The sequence below is a fragment of the Xyrauchen texanus genome, chromosome 35, assembly GCF_025860055.1.
Source record: "Xyrauchen texanus isolate HMW12.3.18 chromosome 35, RBS_HiC_50CHRs, whole genome shotgun sequence".
Classification (NCBI taxonomy): Eukaryota; Metazoa; Chordata; class Actinopteri; order Cypriniformes; family Catostomidae; genus Xyrauchen; species Xyrauchen texanus.
The window spans coordinates 36,758,413-36,775,995 of record NC_068310.1 but is presented as its reverse complement, the minus strand read 5'-3'; the positions used below and the strand labels follow the sequence as shown (position 1 = coordinate 36,775,995).

The following is a 17,583-nucleotide window of genomic DNA, read 5'->3' as shown; positions in this document are numbered from 1 at the left end:
GTTAAGTTAATGTATGTAAACTTCTGACCCACTGGAATGGTGATATAGTCAATTAAAAGTGAAACAATCGGTCTGTAAACAATAGTTGGAAAATGTACTCGTGTCATGCACAAAGTAGATGTCCTAAACGACTTGCCAAAACTATAGTATACTAATATTAAATCTGTGGAGTGCTTAAAAAAAGGCGTTTTAATGACTTCAACCTAAGTGTTTGTAAACTTCGGACTTCAACTGTATCTAGATAGCTTGGAAAATATAACAGACTGTCAATTATCTAATTCACTCAGCTGAACAGATCTTCATACAGTCATATCACCTATCAAAACAGGGGCAAAACAGAGTCTTTTACAGCAGCAGTCCAAACTTATACAGACACGCGGTTAATCGTTTATTGACTCTAAACATCATCATTAAGCCAAATATATCTAAACACACAGACATCAGAGGATGACTGTTTATTACATCCAGACACTGACAGCACTACCACCATCATATAAATGTACTAGTTGACAGGCTAAGCACATAAAACCCCAAAACATATAGCATAAATCACAGGTACCCTCATCATCTTAATGAATTAATATAATCATAATAAAGCCATAACAGATGAAAACGTCACTCTGGTCGAATACAGTGAAAACAAAACACTTTTGAAGTGAATTAAAGGCTTGTGTTAGACTAAGTGAACAGAAGCAGTACTACAGAACTGGACCAGAACCTCCAGAATGACAAAAGTAATATTTAAAGCCATAATAAGCAGAACCAAAGACCCGCTGATACAGTATTGACACACAGCTGACTGCTCTATTCATTAACACAAGATCCTGTTCCGCTAAAAAACAAGCATTTATGAGGCATTACCTGAAATGGGTTGCTAAAGTCCGGGTCCGCGAAGGGGTTGCTGTCAAAATCTGACATTTTACCGGTGTAATGGGACCGTTTTGTGCTGAAATGCGAGGTTATTTTAACGATGTTCGGTGAGGGAACACAGACCGATCCGCAATAGCAAAATGGCAGAACCGGAAATGACGTAATCCAGCAGGTATTCTGATATTTTTCATTATTATATTTTATTTATGTTGATGTTATTAAGTTTCGTTTTATGGCATTCTGTATCAATAAAAATGTTTACTGGTTATTATTATTATAATTATTTTGTCCCCATCAGACCACAAAGACCTACTTTAGCTTGAATCTTTTAAATATTTCTTTTTTTTTATCTTGTAATTGTGTTCCCTTTATACTCTTTCATTTTGTTACACTAAATTTTGTCTCATTCGATTTTACTTTATTATTATTTTTTTATGTAATTCTCCACATTGTTACTGTTCATTGAGCTATTTCACGCACCTTTATGCTGGTATATATCTATAATTTATACTAATGTTTATTTTATTTACTTATTTATTTTTAAAGAGAAGAAAAGAGCTAAAACTGTTAGAAGACTAAATGTGGACATTGCTGCCGCCTAGAGTGCATAAATATCCATTACAATTCAAGCAGAATTTATATTTATCCATTCATAATTGATTGTTTATTAACTGAGACAATAATAGCACATCATATAGTTATGACAACAGGTTAGACATCTTATTTTGAAATTTCTTGCGTTGTAATCCAGAAATTATGGCATGTTTGGTTAGGATTTTTTATTGTATATATATATATATATATATATATATATATATATATATATATATATATATATACTGATTAGGAAAAATATGATTGGTCTTTTGATCTCAGGGGCTTGACACTGTTGTTTTTTACACACACACACACACACACACACACACACACACACACACACACACACACACACACACACACACACACACACGTTGTGTTTCCATGTTTTATGGGGACTTTCCATAGACATAATGGTTTTTATACTGTACAAACTTTATATTCTATCCCCTAAACCTAACCCTACCCCTAAACCTAACCCTCACAGAAAACTTTCTGCATTTTTTACCTTTTCAAAAAACATAATTTAGTATGATTTATAAGCTGTTTTCCTCATGGGGACCGACAAAATGTCCCCACAAGGTCAAAAATATCGTGTTTTACTATCCTTATGGGGACATTTGGTCCCCACAAAGTGATAAATACACGCTCACACACACACACACACACATTTCTCAGTACACATATACAAAACACACTCTAACATCCATACCAACACACCCACACAATTTTATCTGCATCATTTATTCAGTTGGCCTGCAGTGCTCTATAATACAGACAAACAGAAAATAGGAAAAAAGGATGTATTTGCTCCATAGGCTAAACATGTCGGCATCTGGTGGAAAACATTAAAAACAAATATTTTGAAGCCAGGGCTCTGGAATGAAAGCATGATATCATAAAACTCATGATATTATGCTTTAATGGCACTGGGAACAAATATTCAATTTTAATGGGTTTCAATGGGGACATTTTTGTCCTGAATGTCCTGAGTGTAACTATTTTATGTACACAGTAGATGTATTATAGGAACTGAGGTTGAATTGTCAAAATTCCCTCCAAAAATATACACATTTGGCAACATTTATGTCGTTGGCATTAACACAGCCAAAATGATCGAGAAAAAAAGCTAAAGACCAAAATGTCCAGAAGTTCGCACAAAGGTTCATGTATAATATGTAGACAAAATATGACCAAAACTGGCTTAACACCCGTAGAACAAATGTTTTTTTATATATTATTCTTTATTGCATTTTAACAAGAACAAAAAATAATTTACATACAAGAGTACATATAGCCATTATGTCAAGGGTAAAAAATAAATAAAGAAATATAAAATAACCAAAAAATAAAGAAAGAAATAACTTTTGGTTATTGTTTCTAAATATATTTTAACACGGAGCAAATGTACCGTTGAACACAACGGCTCCACTGCGCGCATGCGTTCTACGTCATGCGTCATACGTCATGCGTCGCACGTCATGCGTCGCACGCTAATGACACCAGTTTTCCAGGAAGTGGCGGCTGTGAGTTGGAACCTGAATGTTGTTTTCTTTCAGTTTTAATCAAAAGTATCGATGACTTCGTAGTAAAATGAAAGATCGGCAGCGTCGTATATTCACTACCCTGCTGCACTGCATCCTGATCTCAGGGGTGGTTGTGAAAGCCATAGAGCCCGTGTCCACCACTCTAATAGTTGGTGCTGGAGCTGCTGCTGCTCTGGGGAAAATCTATCAATATTTATTTGAAGTGTGCGATGAGAACTGGATCAATTTTAATGCAACAGGTAATATGGGTTTTATCAGCTTTTAAGTATCGTAGGTGGATTTTATCTGGATCAACATGCTTTTATTCATCATCATTTTATGCACACATGCTCTTGTTTCACTAAAATACCCTTATTATCATGCACACTTTATCTGGTTTAGCGTTCTTATCCTATTTTAATTGTTTAACTTTTTTATTTTGGCTTCAAAGGAAAATGTAGCCATACGGTTGCTGTTCATTTTCTTCTTTTGTTAAGTAAACAATGTAACTTGACTTGGAGATGCAGGTTTATTATTGATTGATATCATTGGTTTATTATACTGGTGTATTTTGTCACGTACTATTTTAAAATTAGGTAAATAATGGATCCATATGCTTGATTTTTATTTTCATATTTTTTCCCCTTTGTAAACAAAGAAACTTGTTTTGAAGTGCCAGTCGTTTAGTATCAATGTGGATTTGTCCAGGCATGAATAGTTTTGGTTCATTTAGATCAACATTTGTGCATCATGTTCTGTTCTTAATGCAGTAAAATCTCATGCACGTTTTTATTGCTAATTTATATTATTTTATAGAGCTTTCACGATTATGAAATTTGGCTGACAATTAATTTTCTCTTTCAGGATTTTAACGATTAATTAGCATGTAAATTGACATATTTCTCGATGTGTGCTTTTTTCTGCATGTGTGCTTCATAAACCTTAAGAAGTCATTTTTACATATTTAACTTCAAATGTATTAATCAAATAAAAAAATGGAGATATATTATTTTCTTTTAAGGCTTTAAAATCGTATGAATCACATGAAAAAATTTCAATTTGACATTTACAGTGTTGGTTTGTGCATTTCATCCGGCTTATGGGGGTTTTTGTGTCATAAAAACACACATTAGACCAACAATAGTACCCCAAATGTTGTCCCAACTAGTCAAACAGAGTTGTCTGAATGAACGATTTCATGTTGAACAGTGTTTATGATGTGTGAGTTCCCAGCATGCATTGCAACATTCATCAATTATGTGGTTAGTGTTTTAGACTTGTTCCTTGCCGTTTTCTGACATTATACTTTTTGTTGTTGTTTTGTTGGCACTCTTAGTCAATAGTGGCGGGGCGGCTGTGGCTCAGGTGGTAGAGCGGGTCGGCCACTAATTGGAGGATTAGTGGTTCGATTCCCGGCCCACACAACTCCACATGCTGAAGTGTCCTTGGGCAAGACACTGAACCCCAAGTTGCTCCCAATGGCAGGCTAGCACCTTACATAGCAGCTCTGCCATCAGTGGTGTATGAATGGGTGAATGAGTCACAGTGTAAAGCGCTTTGAATACCGCTAAGGTTAAAAAGGCGCTATATAAGTGCAGACCATTTACCATTTAGAGGCAAAGATGGCCATGGGGTGATAAATAAGATCCTCCTCTATAATGTTCTGTTCTCACTGAATGCTACTGACATGTTGCATGTCTTGTAAATTAATAGCACATTTCTGATCGTGCAAATCTGTCCTCTCATCCACAGGACTGAAGCATGACCTTGAGACGAAGCTGTTCGGGCAGCACGTTGCTACACGAGTCATTTTAAAAGCCGTCACGGGATTTATGAGCAGTAAAAACCCAAAGAAACCGCTGGTTCTGTCTCTTCATGGCTGGACTGGGACAGGGAAGAACTTCGTCAGTCAGCTCATAGCAGAAAACATTTACCATAAAGGCATGTCGAGCAGTTTTGTTCATCTGTTTACTGCCACAGCACACTTTCCTCATGAGAAGCACATAGATTCCTACAAGGTAATGTATTTTTATTTACATACAAACACACGTAATGCACACTGAACTTATATCAAATATTCTGTTGGACCACAAAATACCTTAAAGCTGAAGTGTGTAACTTTTTCAGCATATTATGCAGATGACTATAAGTAAGCCATTTGTAAGTTAATTTCTTGAAAACTGTAAACACCGTGTCTCTGTGGCGCTATGAAAAATGCTCTGTTTGTTATTGAGCAACCCGTCTCGCCAATGGCGTAAATTGGGTTTGGGACTATCTGTTTGTTTGATCAACATGGGGTTTTGCAGGGCCAGTGGTGGCTCAGCGGTTAAGGTTCTGGGTTACTGACCGAAAGGTCGGGGGTTCAAGCCCCAGCACTGCCAAGATACCACTGTTGGGCCCTTGAGCAGGGCCCTTGACCCTATCTACTCCAGGGGCACTGTTTCATGGCTGACACTGCGCTCTGACCCCGCGCTCTGACCCCAGCTTAGTTGGGATATGCGAAAACAACATTTCATTGGCTCTGTACCTGTACTGTGCACAATGACAATAAAGTTGAATCTTAATCTTTAAAAATACAGTATTTTGCTGCAAATAAAACAAATGCCACGTGTCAAATTGAAGTGTGAAAAGGCATCAATTTCAGTGCTTTTATTACAGAATACAATAGCTTATAAATATGACTATAAAAACGCCCAAATGTATTGTATTTTTTAATCTGAAATACAATTCTTGACCTCTTTTCAGTTGTACAATTGTTGGAGATTGTGCTGAAATCAAATGGAACCAAATCTCATATTTCATGATGCATGAACTAAATATCACACTCCAAAGTTGTGCATTGTCAAATCTATATTTAATTGTGTATGTGTGTGTGTGTGTGTGTGTGTGTGTGTGTGTGTGTGTGTGTGTGTGTGTGTGTGTATATAGACACAGTTACAGGAGTGGATCAGGGGAAATGTGTCCAACTGCGCACGTTCAATGTTCATCTTTGATGAAATGGATAAAATGCAAACCGGACTGATCGACAGCATTATGCCATATCTGGACTTTTATGACAATCTGAGCGGAGTGTCGTACAGACAGGCCATCTTTATCTTCCTCAGGTCAGCTTAAAGGGATCGTTCACTCAAGCATGACAATTCTCTCATCATTTACTCACCCGTATACCATCCCAGATGTGTCCGAACTCAAATGAAGATTTTTAGATGAAGAAAATCTTCTTTTATGCTCTTTTGATCCATACAATGCCTTGTGAATGGGTACCAACATTTTGAATCTCCAAAAATCACATTAGTCAGCCTAAAAGTTATCCATAAAACTCCAGTGGTTAAATCAAAGTCTCCAGAAGCGATTTGATACGTGTGGGCGAGAAAGAGATTAAAATGGAAGTCCTTTTTTGCTATAAATTCTCCTCCCTGCCCATTAATCAGTCAATGTCCACTTTAACTTTCCCATTCTTCTTCTTCTTGTGTTTTTGCTGGTTAATATTCTTCATGCACATCGCCCCCTACTGGGCAGGGAGGAGAATTTCTTGCAATATAGGTTTAAAAATTGATGTGTTTCTCACTCACACCTATCATATCACTTCAGAAGGCATGGATTAAACCACTGGAGTCATACAGATTACTTTTATGCTGCCTTTATGTGCTTTTTGGCATGTCAAAATGTTAGCACGCATTGCATTGAATGGAACTACAGAGCTGAAATATTCTTCTAAAAACCATAATGTTTGTTCTGCAAAAGAAAGAAATTCATTCACATTTGGGACGGCATGAGGGTATGCCTTTAATTTAGATTGTTAATTAGCCTTTTCTTTTTCAGGGTTTTGGATGTTGTGCCATGTTTTAACCAAATCTGCATGATGTTTACTATGTAGATGCATTTTGTTAGTCGGATGCAATTGTTTGTTTTCGCATTAATTTAGTTCGTTATGCTGATTTTTGTGTTCATTTCTTCAGCAATGCAGGAGGAGAGAAAATCGTTCAGGTTGCTCTGGATTTCTGGAAAGCAGGAAGAGAACGAGAGGAGATCCAGCTGAAGGATTTAGAGATGGCGCTTTCACTGTCTGTCTTCAACAACAAGAATAGTGTGTCTCTCTGTTGTTCTCACTGTATAGTATAGGAAAGTAATAAGCCATGAGACGCTACAGCCGTGGCCAAAAGTATTGTCGGTGACATACATTTAGTGTTTTGCAAAGTTTGCTGCTTCAGTATTTGTAATTATTTGTTCACATGTTTCTATGGACTGGAAAACAATGATTATCGTTTCATGAGTTTTAAAGGCTTTTATTGGCAAAAACACTCAATATATGCAAAGAGTCAATATTTACAGTGTTGACCCTTGTTCTTCATAACCTCTGCAATTCACTCTGGCATGCTGGATATCAGCTTCTGGGTCAAATCCTGACTGATGGAGATCCATTCTTGACTTATTAGTGCTCGGAGCTTCTGCTTGTCCACTCGCCTTTTGAGGATTGACCACAGGTTCTCTATGGGATTGAGATCCGGGAGTTGCCTGGCCATGGATCCAAAATGTCAATGTAATGATCTCCGAGCCACTTCACTAATGATCACTCTTGTCTTGTGACATGGTGTTCCATCATGCTGGAAAATGCACGGATCATCACCAAATTGTTCCTGGATCGCTGGGAGAAGTTGCTCTTGCAGGACGTTTTGACACCATTCTTTATTCATGGCAGTGTTTTTGTGCAGGATTGTGAGCGAGCCCACTCCCTGTGATGAAAAGCAACCCCACACATGGATGGTCTCAGGATGCTTCACTGTTGGCACGACACAGGACTCGTGGTATCGTTCACCATTTCTTCTCCGGACTATCGATTTTCCAGATGTCCCAAACAGTCGGAAGGGGGCTTCATCAGTTGCACCAGTCTTCTGATGTCCAATCCTTGTACTTCCTGCAAAATTTCAGTCTGTCCTTGATGTTTGTCTTGGAGAGAAGTGGCCTCTTTGCTGCCCTTCTTGACACCTGGCCATTGTCCAAAAGTCTTCCCTCTCTGTGCGTGCAGATGCACTCACACCAACTGGCTGCCCATATTGAGCTTTGCACTGGGGGTGACACGGTTCCAGAGCGGACTCCTCAGGAGGAGACGGTCCTGGCACTTGCTGGACACTCTGGGACATCCTGAAGCCTTCTTCACAGCAGTTGAACCTCTCTCCTTTGAAGTTCTTGATGATCCGGTAAATGGTTCTTTCAGGTGCAATATTCTTTGCAGCAATTTCCTTGCATGTGAGGCCATTTTGATGTAAAGTGATGATAGAGTGATTTAACCTGACTAGTACTCGTTCACACTTTCCCAGATGCTGCTGATATGATTAGTGAAATGATGTTTGCTGGTCATTTTGTGCCAGGACCAAAAAACAATGAAGCTTTTTGCAATGATTTAAAATGCATCTGATCACTCTGCACATTAATCTAGAAACAATGTGAATCAACACCACCACAACTGAAGCAGAAAACTTTGCGAAACACAACATTTATGTCACTGCCAATACGTTTGGCCACAGGTGTATGTGTTAAAATGTTTTTATCACAGTTAAGTGTTGTTGTTAGGCCTTAACCGTAGTAAAATAAATGTAACACACAGCCTCTCTTTTTTAGATTTGACACTATACTAAGCTGAATGCAATTACTTCTGTTAAACGTTTACTTCATTATTTTGTCATCTTTCTGTCTGTAGGTGGTTTCTGGCACGCTAGTTTAATCGATAAGAACTTAGTGGATTTCTTCGTGCCGTTTCTTCCGCTGGAGTACAAGCACGTCATTCAGTGCGGTTTGGCCGAGATGGCCTCCAAGAATCACGTGCCGAATCAGGAAGTAGTTGAACAGATGGCCCACGATCTGAACTACTTCCCAAAAGAGGATCGCGTCTTCTCCATGCAGGGCTGCAAGATCATCTCCAGCAGAATGGACTTCTATATAAACTGAACGAGAGAGAAAACAGAGAATCGAAAACAACAATTAATTATTGACTGTGTGCTTTTTTTGTCCATGGAATCGTGCGACTCCATCGAGATTTGAATTTTTATACAGAGAGTGTCAGTTGGGGACATTCTCTAATAGAACTCAAACACTATTGCGTTCTATGATGTCACAATCTCTGATGAAAGCAAGACGACGAAAGTGTTCTATTATAGAACTGTTTGATTAATTTCGGCTCTTGCAGGGTAAGATCTTGTTTTCAAGGATGAATCTGATAGAGGAAGCTTTTTTTAATCTTTGCACATTGTGGCGCTGTGAAACACTGGCTGTCAGTGAGTTTTTTAATTAGAGTTAATGTTGTCAATCTGTATTAATTATCATGAGAAGAAGAAAACATGTATTTGCCTTCAGCTTGAAATGTCAGATACACATTCATTTCAGCCATTTTTGAGAAGAAAAAAACAACATGACTTGAATGCTTAAGATGGTGATGATCGTCAGATGTCTCACAATTGTTCATTTCAATCCCGTTTTGAACTTTGAAGCTAAAGCAGAACGTTCCGGAACATTTAGTTACCATCAAGGTTTATATTTGGGTTTTTTAAAGTCCTTTAAGTTTGGTCGGAGGTGCTATTAAGCAAATCAGTGCCTGTTTATCTTATAAGAAGAACACTGAGTTTTTATTACAGTTATTAGCATGTCAACATGCTATTTTTATATTTGTTGATAATAAGTCTTCATTATTTGGTCATCTTCTGCTTTGAACTTAATTGTGTAGGAAACCAAGATAAAATGGCAAAATACTTGAAGGATTCAATGTACATATTGATTTTGATAAAAGCTTTATGAGGTAAATGAATGTATTTTGTCTTGCAGAGATTTATTCTTCTACTGGCCTGTTGGAGATGTCTTTTTCTGATCATTTATATTTTCTTTAAAAAGTCTACAAACTTTTTTAAAACTAAATGTGGTTCATTTTAAATATACTTTAAATTACTTGATTTCTCAGCACCAGTTTTGCTCAATAATGTTTGGATAGATACTAACTATAATACAGTGATTTGACGATCGCTAGATCAAGCTATTGAAAAATGACAACATTAAAGGCCTAAATAAATTGGTTTTATAACTTAAAATTCGAATTAAACGAATTCATTCGTTTTAATAAAGTCCTTTCGTCTTTTTAATTGTGCATGGTCATCAATAATTTTTACATAGAGACCTGAACAAGAACGATTGGTTCACTTAAAAATGAAAATTCTCTCATCATTTACACCCTCATGCCATCCCAGATGTGTGACTTTCTTTCATCTGCTGAACACAAACAAAGGTTTTTAGAAGAATATTTCAGCTCTGTAGGTCTATTCAATGTAAGTGAATGGGTGCCAAACATTCACATAAGGGCAACAAAAGGTACTCCAGACGACTCTGGTGGTTAAATCCATGTCTTCTGAAGTGAAACAGATCAATATTTAAGTCCTTTTTCCTTTCACTTTCTCCTTCAGTTTTTGGCGATTCGCATTCTTCGTTTATATCGCCCCCTAGTGGTCAGGTAGGAGAATATATAATAAAAATGACTGAAATATTGATCTTTTTCCTCACCCACACCTATCATATCATGTCTGAAAACATGGATTTAACCACTTAAGTGTTATATGGATTACTTTTATGCTCTTTTTATGTGGTGTAGGTGATTACAGCTACATGTGTGGTGGTGGGGTAAAACACATAACTGTTAATCAGAAGGTTGCTGGTTCGATCCCCACAGCCACCACCATTGTGTCCTTGAGCAAGACACTTAACTCCAGGTTGCTCCGGGGGGATTGTCCCTGTAATAAGTGCACTGTAAGTCACTTTGGATAAAAGCGTCTGCCAAATGTATAAATGTAAATGTAAATGATGTACAGCTTGGGCCTGTACACCAGTAGGCTTGGAATGAAGACCAGGAGTCGAGGAGTCTATCTAATTGGTTACATATTTCTGAAGAGAGTTGCTAAATCAAATGGCAGAAGTCAGCAGTACAAAAGCCTCGGAGTTGGAAGACAGGAGATTCATGAACTGAACACAGGTCCAAAAACATCAATACTTATAGTCAGATATAGCATCAAGCTGACGTTAATGTTATAGCTTCTAGAATACTGATTGGTTACAAGCATAGATAACTATTGAACATGTCTGAACATGGTCATCGTGTACATCATTTATCTCATTGATTATTGGCATGACGCCTTAGTTCTGTATATAGGCTCCAATGGTCCCGAGTCAGGTCATAGGCCATGGACAGTCTTCCCTTTATAGACAGTAGTAGATCTCTTGGCAGAAACGTTCATAATCAAATGTATGTTGTTGGGTCATGAAGACTCTAGAGAAGTGGACTACGTGACCTAGGCCTCTTAGAAGACGTACCGTCTCCGAAAGCATGAAGACAGATATGGAATGGTCTCAAACTGCTTGCACGAGCATGACACCACAAGGAACATATATTAAGAAGTCGGGATGCACAGGTTTATTTCAGTCCGCCGGCAAACAAAATGGACAATTAACCGAAATGAAAGTCTCCAAAGAACTAGTTGCTGGATATGCACCAATTTGCATTTGAGTTTTGTTTGAGACACAATGTAACTTATTTATGATCATTTTCAGTACTTATAACCTTCAAGGTACTCCCTTTTTTCCCAAATTGTTTTGCTGTTCCCATTACAGTCCTTAGTGGAGATTGCTGTGCCATTACTTGAATAAGCTACTACTTGGTGTCATGTTGTTTGTATTGTGATATTGATCTTACATTTACTTGCCCCTAGATGTCACACAAAAGGCCAAACTGTGTTTGGTGTTGTTGGTCATCCTACTGTCTAAAGACTTCTCCACACTGCCAAATTAAGGGGGTCTCCTCCCTACATTTACATTTATGCATTTGGCAGACCCTTTTATCCAAAGTGACTTACAGTGCACTTATTACAGGGACAATCCCCCGGAACAACCTGGAGTTAAGTGCCTTGTTTAAGGACACAATGGGGTTTGAACCAGTGACCTTCTGATTACCAGTTATGTGCTTTAGCCCACTACGCCACCACCACTCTATATGTGCCTACAGCACATATAATCCTGTATAAAAATGCAATACTGCATAAAAGCCATATGAAAATATGACGACTCTGTGCCACCTCACCCTTTAGTTCCAGAGGCAAGTTCAAGTCCTGACAATGCACTTATTTCTTTCGAATGAGCGTGGGAATCAACAATCAACTTTTGTAATCAAACAATAAATTGTTTCCCGATAATCATGATTTCTGTGTAAATACATTTATATCGCCTCATTCTGAACAATCAAATCAATATACAAAAACACAACTGTAAATAATGTCAAGATGTTGTAACAATAAAAACCTTAAAATATACTCAAAAAATTATAAAATATTTTAAAAGAAAATGTCAAACGTTGTACAAATGACCTTTTTTAGATGTAAAAAGTGTGATTTTTACCGTATAATTAACATGTAAAAATGTATATTATGTTTAACAAGAGAGTATATGTGCTTTTTACTGTAAATTATTGTTAAAATTATGGTAAAAGAAACAATAACTGGATAATTCCCAGAATTCCTTGCATGACCCACAACATTTCATTATATTTTATGGGAATAGTTATGATTCTAATTATTTTCTCGATTAACATTTTTTATTGATTTGCACCGATAACAAAGAAAAACAAAACATTATATATATATATATATATATATACTGAATTAACATTTAACCCCCACTAATACCCCTTCCTAATCATCAACCCCGCCCTGCCCCTCATTGAACATCCCTATGGTCACATATAAGTACACACACACACACACAAAAAAAAAAATATATATATATATATATATATATATATATATATATATATATATACAGTGAGGAAAATAAGTATTTGAACACCCTGCTATTTTGCAAGTTCTCCCACTTAGAAATCATGGAGGGGTCTGAAATTGTCATCGTAGGTGCATGTCCACTGTGAGAGACATAATCTAAAAAAAAATCCAGAAATCACAATGTATGATTTTTTAACTATTTATTTGTATGATACAGCTGCAAATAAGTATTTGAACACCTGTCTATCAGCTAGAATTCTGACCCTCAAAGACCTGTTAGTCTGCCTTTAAAATGTCCACCTCCACTCCATTTATTATCCTAAATTAGATGCACCTGTTTGAGGTCGTTAGCTGCATAAAGACACCTGTCCACCCCATACAATCAGTAAGAATCCAACTACTAACATGGCCAAGACCAAAGAGCTGTCCAAAGACACTAGAGACAAAATTTTACACCTCCACAAGGCTGGAAAGGGCTACGGGGAAATTGCCAAGCAGCTTGGTGAAAAAAGGTCCACTGTTGGAGAAATCATTACAAAATGGAAGAAGCTAAACATGACTGTCAATCTCCCTCGGACTGGGGCTCCATGCAAGATCTCACCTCGTGGGGTCTCAATGATCCTAAGAAAGGTGAGAAATCAGCCCAGAACTACACGGGAGGAGCTGGTCAATGACCTGAAAAGAGCTGGGACCACCGTTTCCAAGGTTACTGTTGGTAATACACTAAGACGTCATGGTTTGAAATCATGCATAGCACGGAAGGTTCCCCTGCTTAAACCAGCACATGTCAAGGCCCGTCTTAAGTTTGCCAATGACCATTTGGATGATCCAGAGGAGTCATGGGAGAAAGTCATGTGGTCAGATGAGACCAAAATAGAACTTTTTGGTCATAATTCCACTAACCGTGTTTGGAGGAAGAAGAATGATGAGTACCATCCCAAGAACACCATCCCTACTGTGAAGCATGGGGGTGGTTATATATATATATATATATATATATATATATATATATATACATATTTATATATATTACTGCCACCCTCCCCATCTCCACACAACACTCCTGAAATATGGGCACTTCAGCAGACTTCCATCCCCTTAAAATAATCTGTCTGCCAATCATAACACTGGTCAGGACCCAATTTTTTACGTGTTTATCTCCAATATTTACGATCGCCCCATCGCCTAAAATACGGAGTCTGGGGCAAAATTAAATTTGAGTGCCCAACACATCACACATAACACACCACCAAAAACATGGGTTATGTCTCCATTGTCTGACTGGCATCGCCACCAGGTGGGAGTGTCTTTAAGACCAAGCCTATACAATCTAGATGGGGTCCAATATAATCTATGTAAAATCTTGAATTGCATAAGCCGCACCCTTGCATCTCCACATACAGACTTTTGCTTTTGGATAGATTGTAGTAGGTAGTTGAATTTTGGAATACAATTCATTTTAATTACAAAAGTGGAGCCAGTTCTGTGGCATAAGCCATCTGGCCCGGGAAACTTGCCTGTAGTTAAGGTCTTAATTACCTCGCCAAACTCCTCCAAGGTTATCTCAGAATCAAGATAACTTTTTTGCTCAGTCGTCAGTTTAGGGAGTTCAAATGGTTCCACAAAATGTCTAATATCTTTATCAGTAGATGAAGACATGGAACTATAGAGATCAAGATATAATTCTTTAAAAGCATTATTGATTTTACATATCTAGCCAAAAGCTTCCCTGCTTTGTCCACCGATTCAATGAATGACTGTCTTGCCCTGAATAGCCAAAACTCTTAAAGATTTTTACACATCCCGTGAAGCATCAGTGTTGCTCTAGAGGGCTTGCAGACTTTTGCTTCACTATGATTAAGGAGTCCATCAAAAGATTAAAGTCTCCTCCCAATATTATATCATGAGGGGTTGCAGCGGCTTGCAACATCCCTTCAAGATCTATAAAAAAGCCCAGCATCTATCAAAATATCACAAAGTATTATCAACATCTATCATATAATATCACTGATGATAAACAACCAACATTATAATACATGGCATAACAGGGTAAAACCATTTACAAACGACCCTTTAGTGTTTTGTTGTTTATGCGGTAACCACTGATAGCAATAGACTTTTTATGTTCATTTTTAAGTGATATAATTAAACATACTTATTTCAATACATATCAAACCTAATGTACAGTATACATATTTTACATGTTTTTAAAATGTATTACATGTTAAAATTACAGCTGCAATATAGAGAAGAGAAAAATATTTTCATGCCCTTTATGAGATTTTCACATTTAAAATAATTGTACATTTTAATAATAAGAGACTTTATACTGTTCAATTCAGAGTCTTTTAGAGATATGCTTTTCTATAGCATTTGAGTACATTGCAGTATGACTATGAGTGAAAGTATCTGCCATCACAATTGTATATTGTACAATGACTTTTGAGAAATTGACTATGTTAGCTCAGTGAGTATTGACGCTCACTATCACCCCTAGAGTCACGAGTTTGAATCCAGGGCATGCTGAGTGACTCCAACCAGGTCTCCTTAGCAACCAAATTGGCCCGGTTGCTAGGGAGGGTAGAGTCACATGGGGTAACCTCCTCGTGGTGGTGATTAGTGGTGCTCTCAACGGGGCGTGTGGTGAGTTGTGTGTGGATCGTGGAGAGTAGCATGAGCCTCCACGTGCTGCAAGTCTCCGCGGTGTCATGCACAACGAGTCAAAGGAAAACAGGGCAACGGGGTCATTCTACAATTGCTGAAACAGTCTTTTCGATAAAACTCATTGATCTTAAATTAAACCTGCTGTGTTATATTAATCCGTTAATTGATTTATTTATCTTCCCTCTCATTTCTTACAAGGCCATACTATAAATGTTGGATTTCGAAAAAAATGTATTTCAATTGGTGTAATTTTTTGCTCCCACATTTGAAATATCTGGGAGATTTTGGCCACCGTTGGCTATTTTGCTCAAGCTTTGGTTAATGTTGGTCTGTATAAAACGTTTATGTGGTATGTATATGTTTTTAAATGTGGCTTCTGAACTTCTCTTGGAGTTTAAAGGCTGAAATGGGCGTTTCTTGCACAGAATGAGCGTCAATGTGGACCAGACAGTATAAATGTAATGACAGTCTAAAGTCTAACTATGTGAGATTAAGTGGCTTTGAATGTGAGTTTGGACCTTGCATTTATTTTCTCAAAATATCAAGTCATTAAAATGAAAGAAAGGGACCATCTCTTTTACGCTACACTGCTGCTCTTCATCCTTATACCAGGGACGGTTGGAAATGGTGTGATTATTGGCGTTGTTGGTGCAACTGTTTGTGGATTATTGGCAACGGGTGTTTTTTATGTTTTTAATTATGCATATGAAAACTGTAATGCTAACTGGATCACCTTTAACGCCACCGGTAAGTCCTTTATACACAGTCAAAGAGCAGCTGTCGATGTGGAGTTTGACAACTTCAAGACTTTTTAAACTACCATGAAATATGGTATCATGTCCATAGTTTGTCTTGATGAATTTCCCATTTCTAGTTCAAGGTTTAAACTATTTAATGGCTTGATTACAGGCAATTACAGTAATGACCAGATATTTCTGACTCTGTCCTGTGAGTCATTCTCTCATCCACAGGTCTGAAACACGACCTTGAGGCGAAGCTGTTCGGGCAGCATGTCGCCAAACAGGTCATCCTGCAAGCTGTCACGGGCTTCATGCAAAAGGACAACCCAAAGAAGCCGCTGGTTCTGTCCCTTCACGGTTGGACCGGAACTGGGAAGAACTTTGTCAGCCAGATCATAGCGGAAAACATTTACCAGAAAGGAATTTCGAGCAGATTTGTCCATTTATTTGCCGCCACAGTACACTTTCCTCATGCGGTGCGCATAAACGCATACTAGGTAATGTCTTGCTAGTCAACCTACACAATAATTACATCAAATATTCAGATACAAGATACTTTTGAACTAAAGGTATTTGATTTAACTGAACAAATGCAGCGTATCATTTGATTTGATCTCTATTTTGTGCATATTAAGGATCAGTTACAGGAATGGATCAAGGGAAATGTGTCCATTTGTGCACGTTCTATGTTCATCTTTGATGAAATGGATAAAATGCATCCCGGACTGATTGACAGTATAAAACCATTTCTGGACTTTTATGACAACATGAATGGACTGTCATACAGACATGCCATCTTCATCTTCCTCAGGTATGTGTCATCCGGCATGTATTCATGCATATCATATTTATGCTATTTTATGTCCATGTGATGTCTTTTACATGTCTGGAAAACAGAATGGAGTCCATTTGTGTTTGTGTCTTCAGCAATGCAGGAGGAGAGAACATTGTTCAGGTTGCTCTGGATTTCTGGAAAGCAGGAAGAGAACGAGAGGAGATCCAGCTGAAGGATTTAGAGGAAGCACTTTCACTGTCTGTCTTCAACAACAAGAATAGTGTGTCTCACTCTCTGTATGACTTTATCTGCCAGTGTTGTATAAAGCATTGTAGTATTGAATGTTTTTCTTCTTCTCTGTAGGTGGTCTCTGGCATACTAGTTTAATCGATTTGAACATGGTGGATTTCTTTGTGCCGTTTCTTCCTCTGGAGCACAAGCACATCTTGGAGTGCGGTTTGGCAGAGTTGTACAACAGGGGTTTCGGCCCAAACATAGCCGTTGTGGAACTGATGGCCCGTGACCTGAACTATTTTCCTAAAGAGCAACGTGTCTTCTCCATGCAGGGGTGCAAGAACATCCACAACAGATTGGACTTGTATATTTAA

General features: G+C 37.8%; 2 protein-coding genes and 1 pseudogene across 2 annotated transcripts in view; 2 read left to right on the top strand and 1 right to left on the bottom strand.

The window, feature by feature from the left end:
* Nucleotides 1–1,009, bottom strand: part of scamp1 (secretory carrier membrane protein 1) — a 32,729-nt gene extending 31,720 nt beyond the window's left edge. The window contains exon 1 of the mRNA XM_052105489.1: nucleotides 862–1,009. Within this exon, the coding sequence (XP_051961449.1) occupies nucleotides 862–918 (57 nt within the window). The 5' untranslated portion in view covers nucleotides 919–1,009. The remainder of the gene's footprint in view (nucleotides 1–861) is intronic.
* A 1,966-nt stretch (nucleotides 1,010–2,975) lies between these two features.
* On the top strand, nucleotides 2,976–10,092 carry LOC127628695 (torsin-1A-like). The gene is made up of 5 exons (XM_052105492.1): nucleotides 2,976–3,253; nucleotides 4,746–5,011; nucleotides 5,922–6,097; nucleotides 6,953–7,080; nucleotides 8,692–10,092. The coding sequence occupies exons 1-5, from the start codon at nucleotides 3,061–3,063 to the stop codon at nucleotides 8,937–8,939; spliced, it is 1,011 nt and encodes a 336-aa protein (XP_051961452.1). The 5' UTR covers nucleotides 2,976–3,060; the 3' UTR covers nucleotides 8,940–10,092.
* A 5,922-nt stretch (nucleotides 10,093–16,014) lies between these two features.
* LOC127628589 (torsin-1A-like) lies at nucleotides 16,015–17,583 on the top strand (annotated as a pseudogene).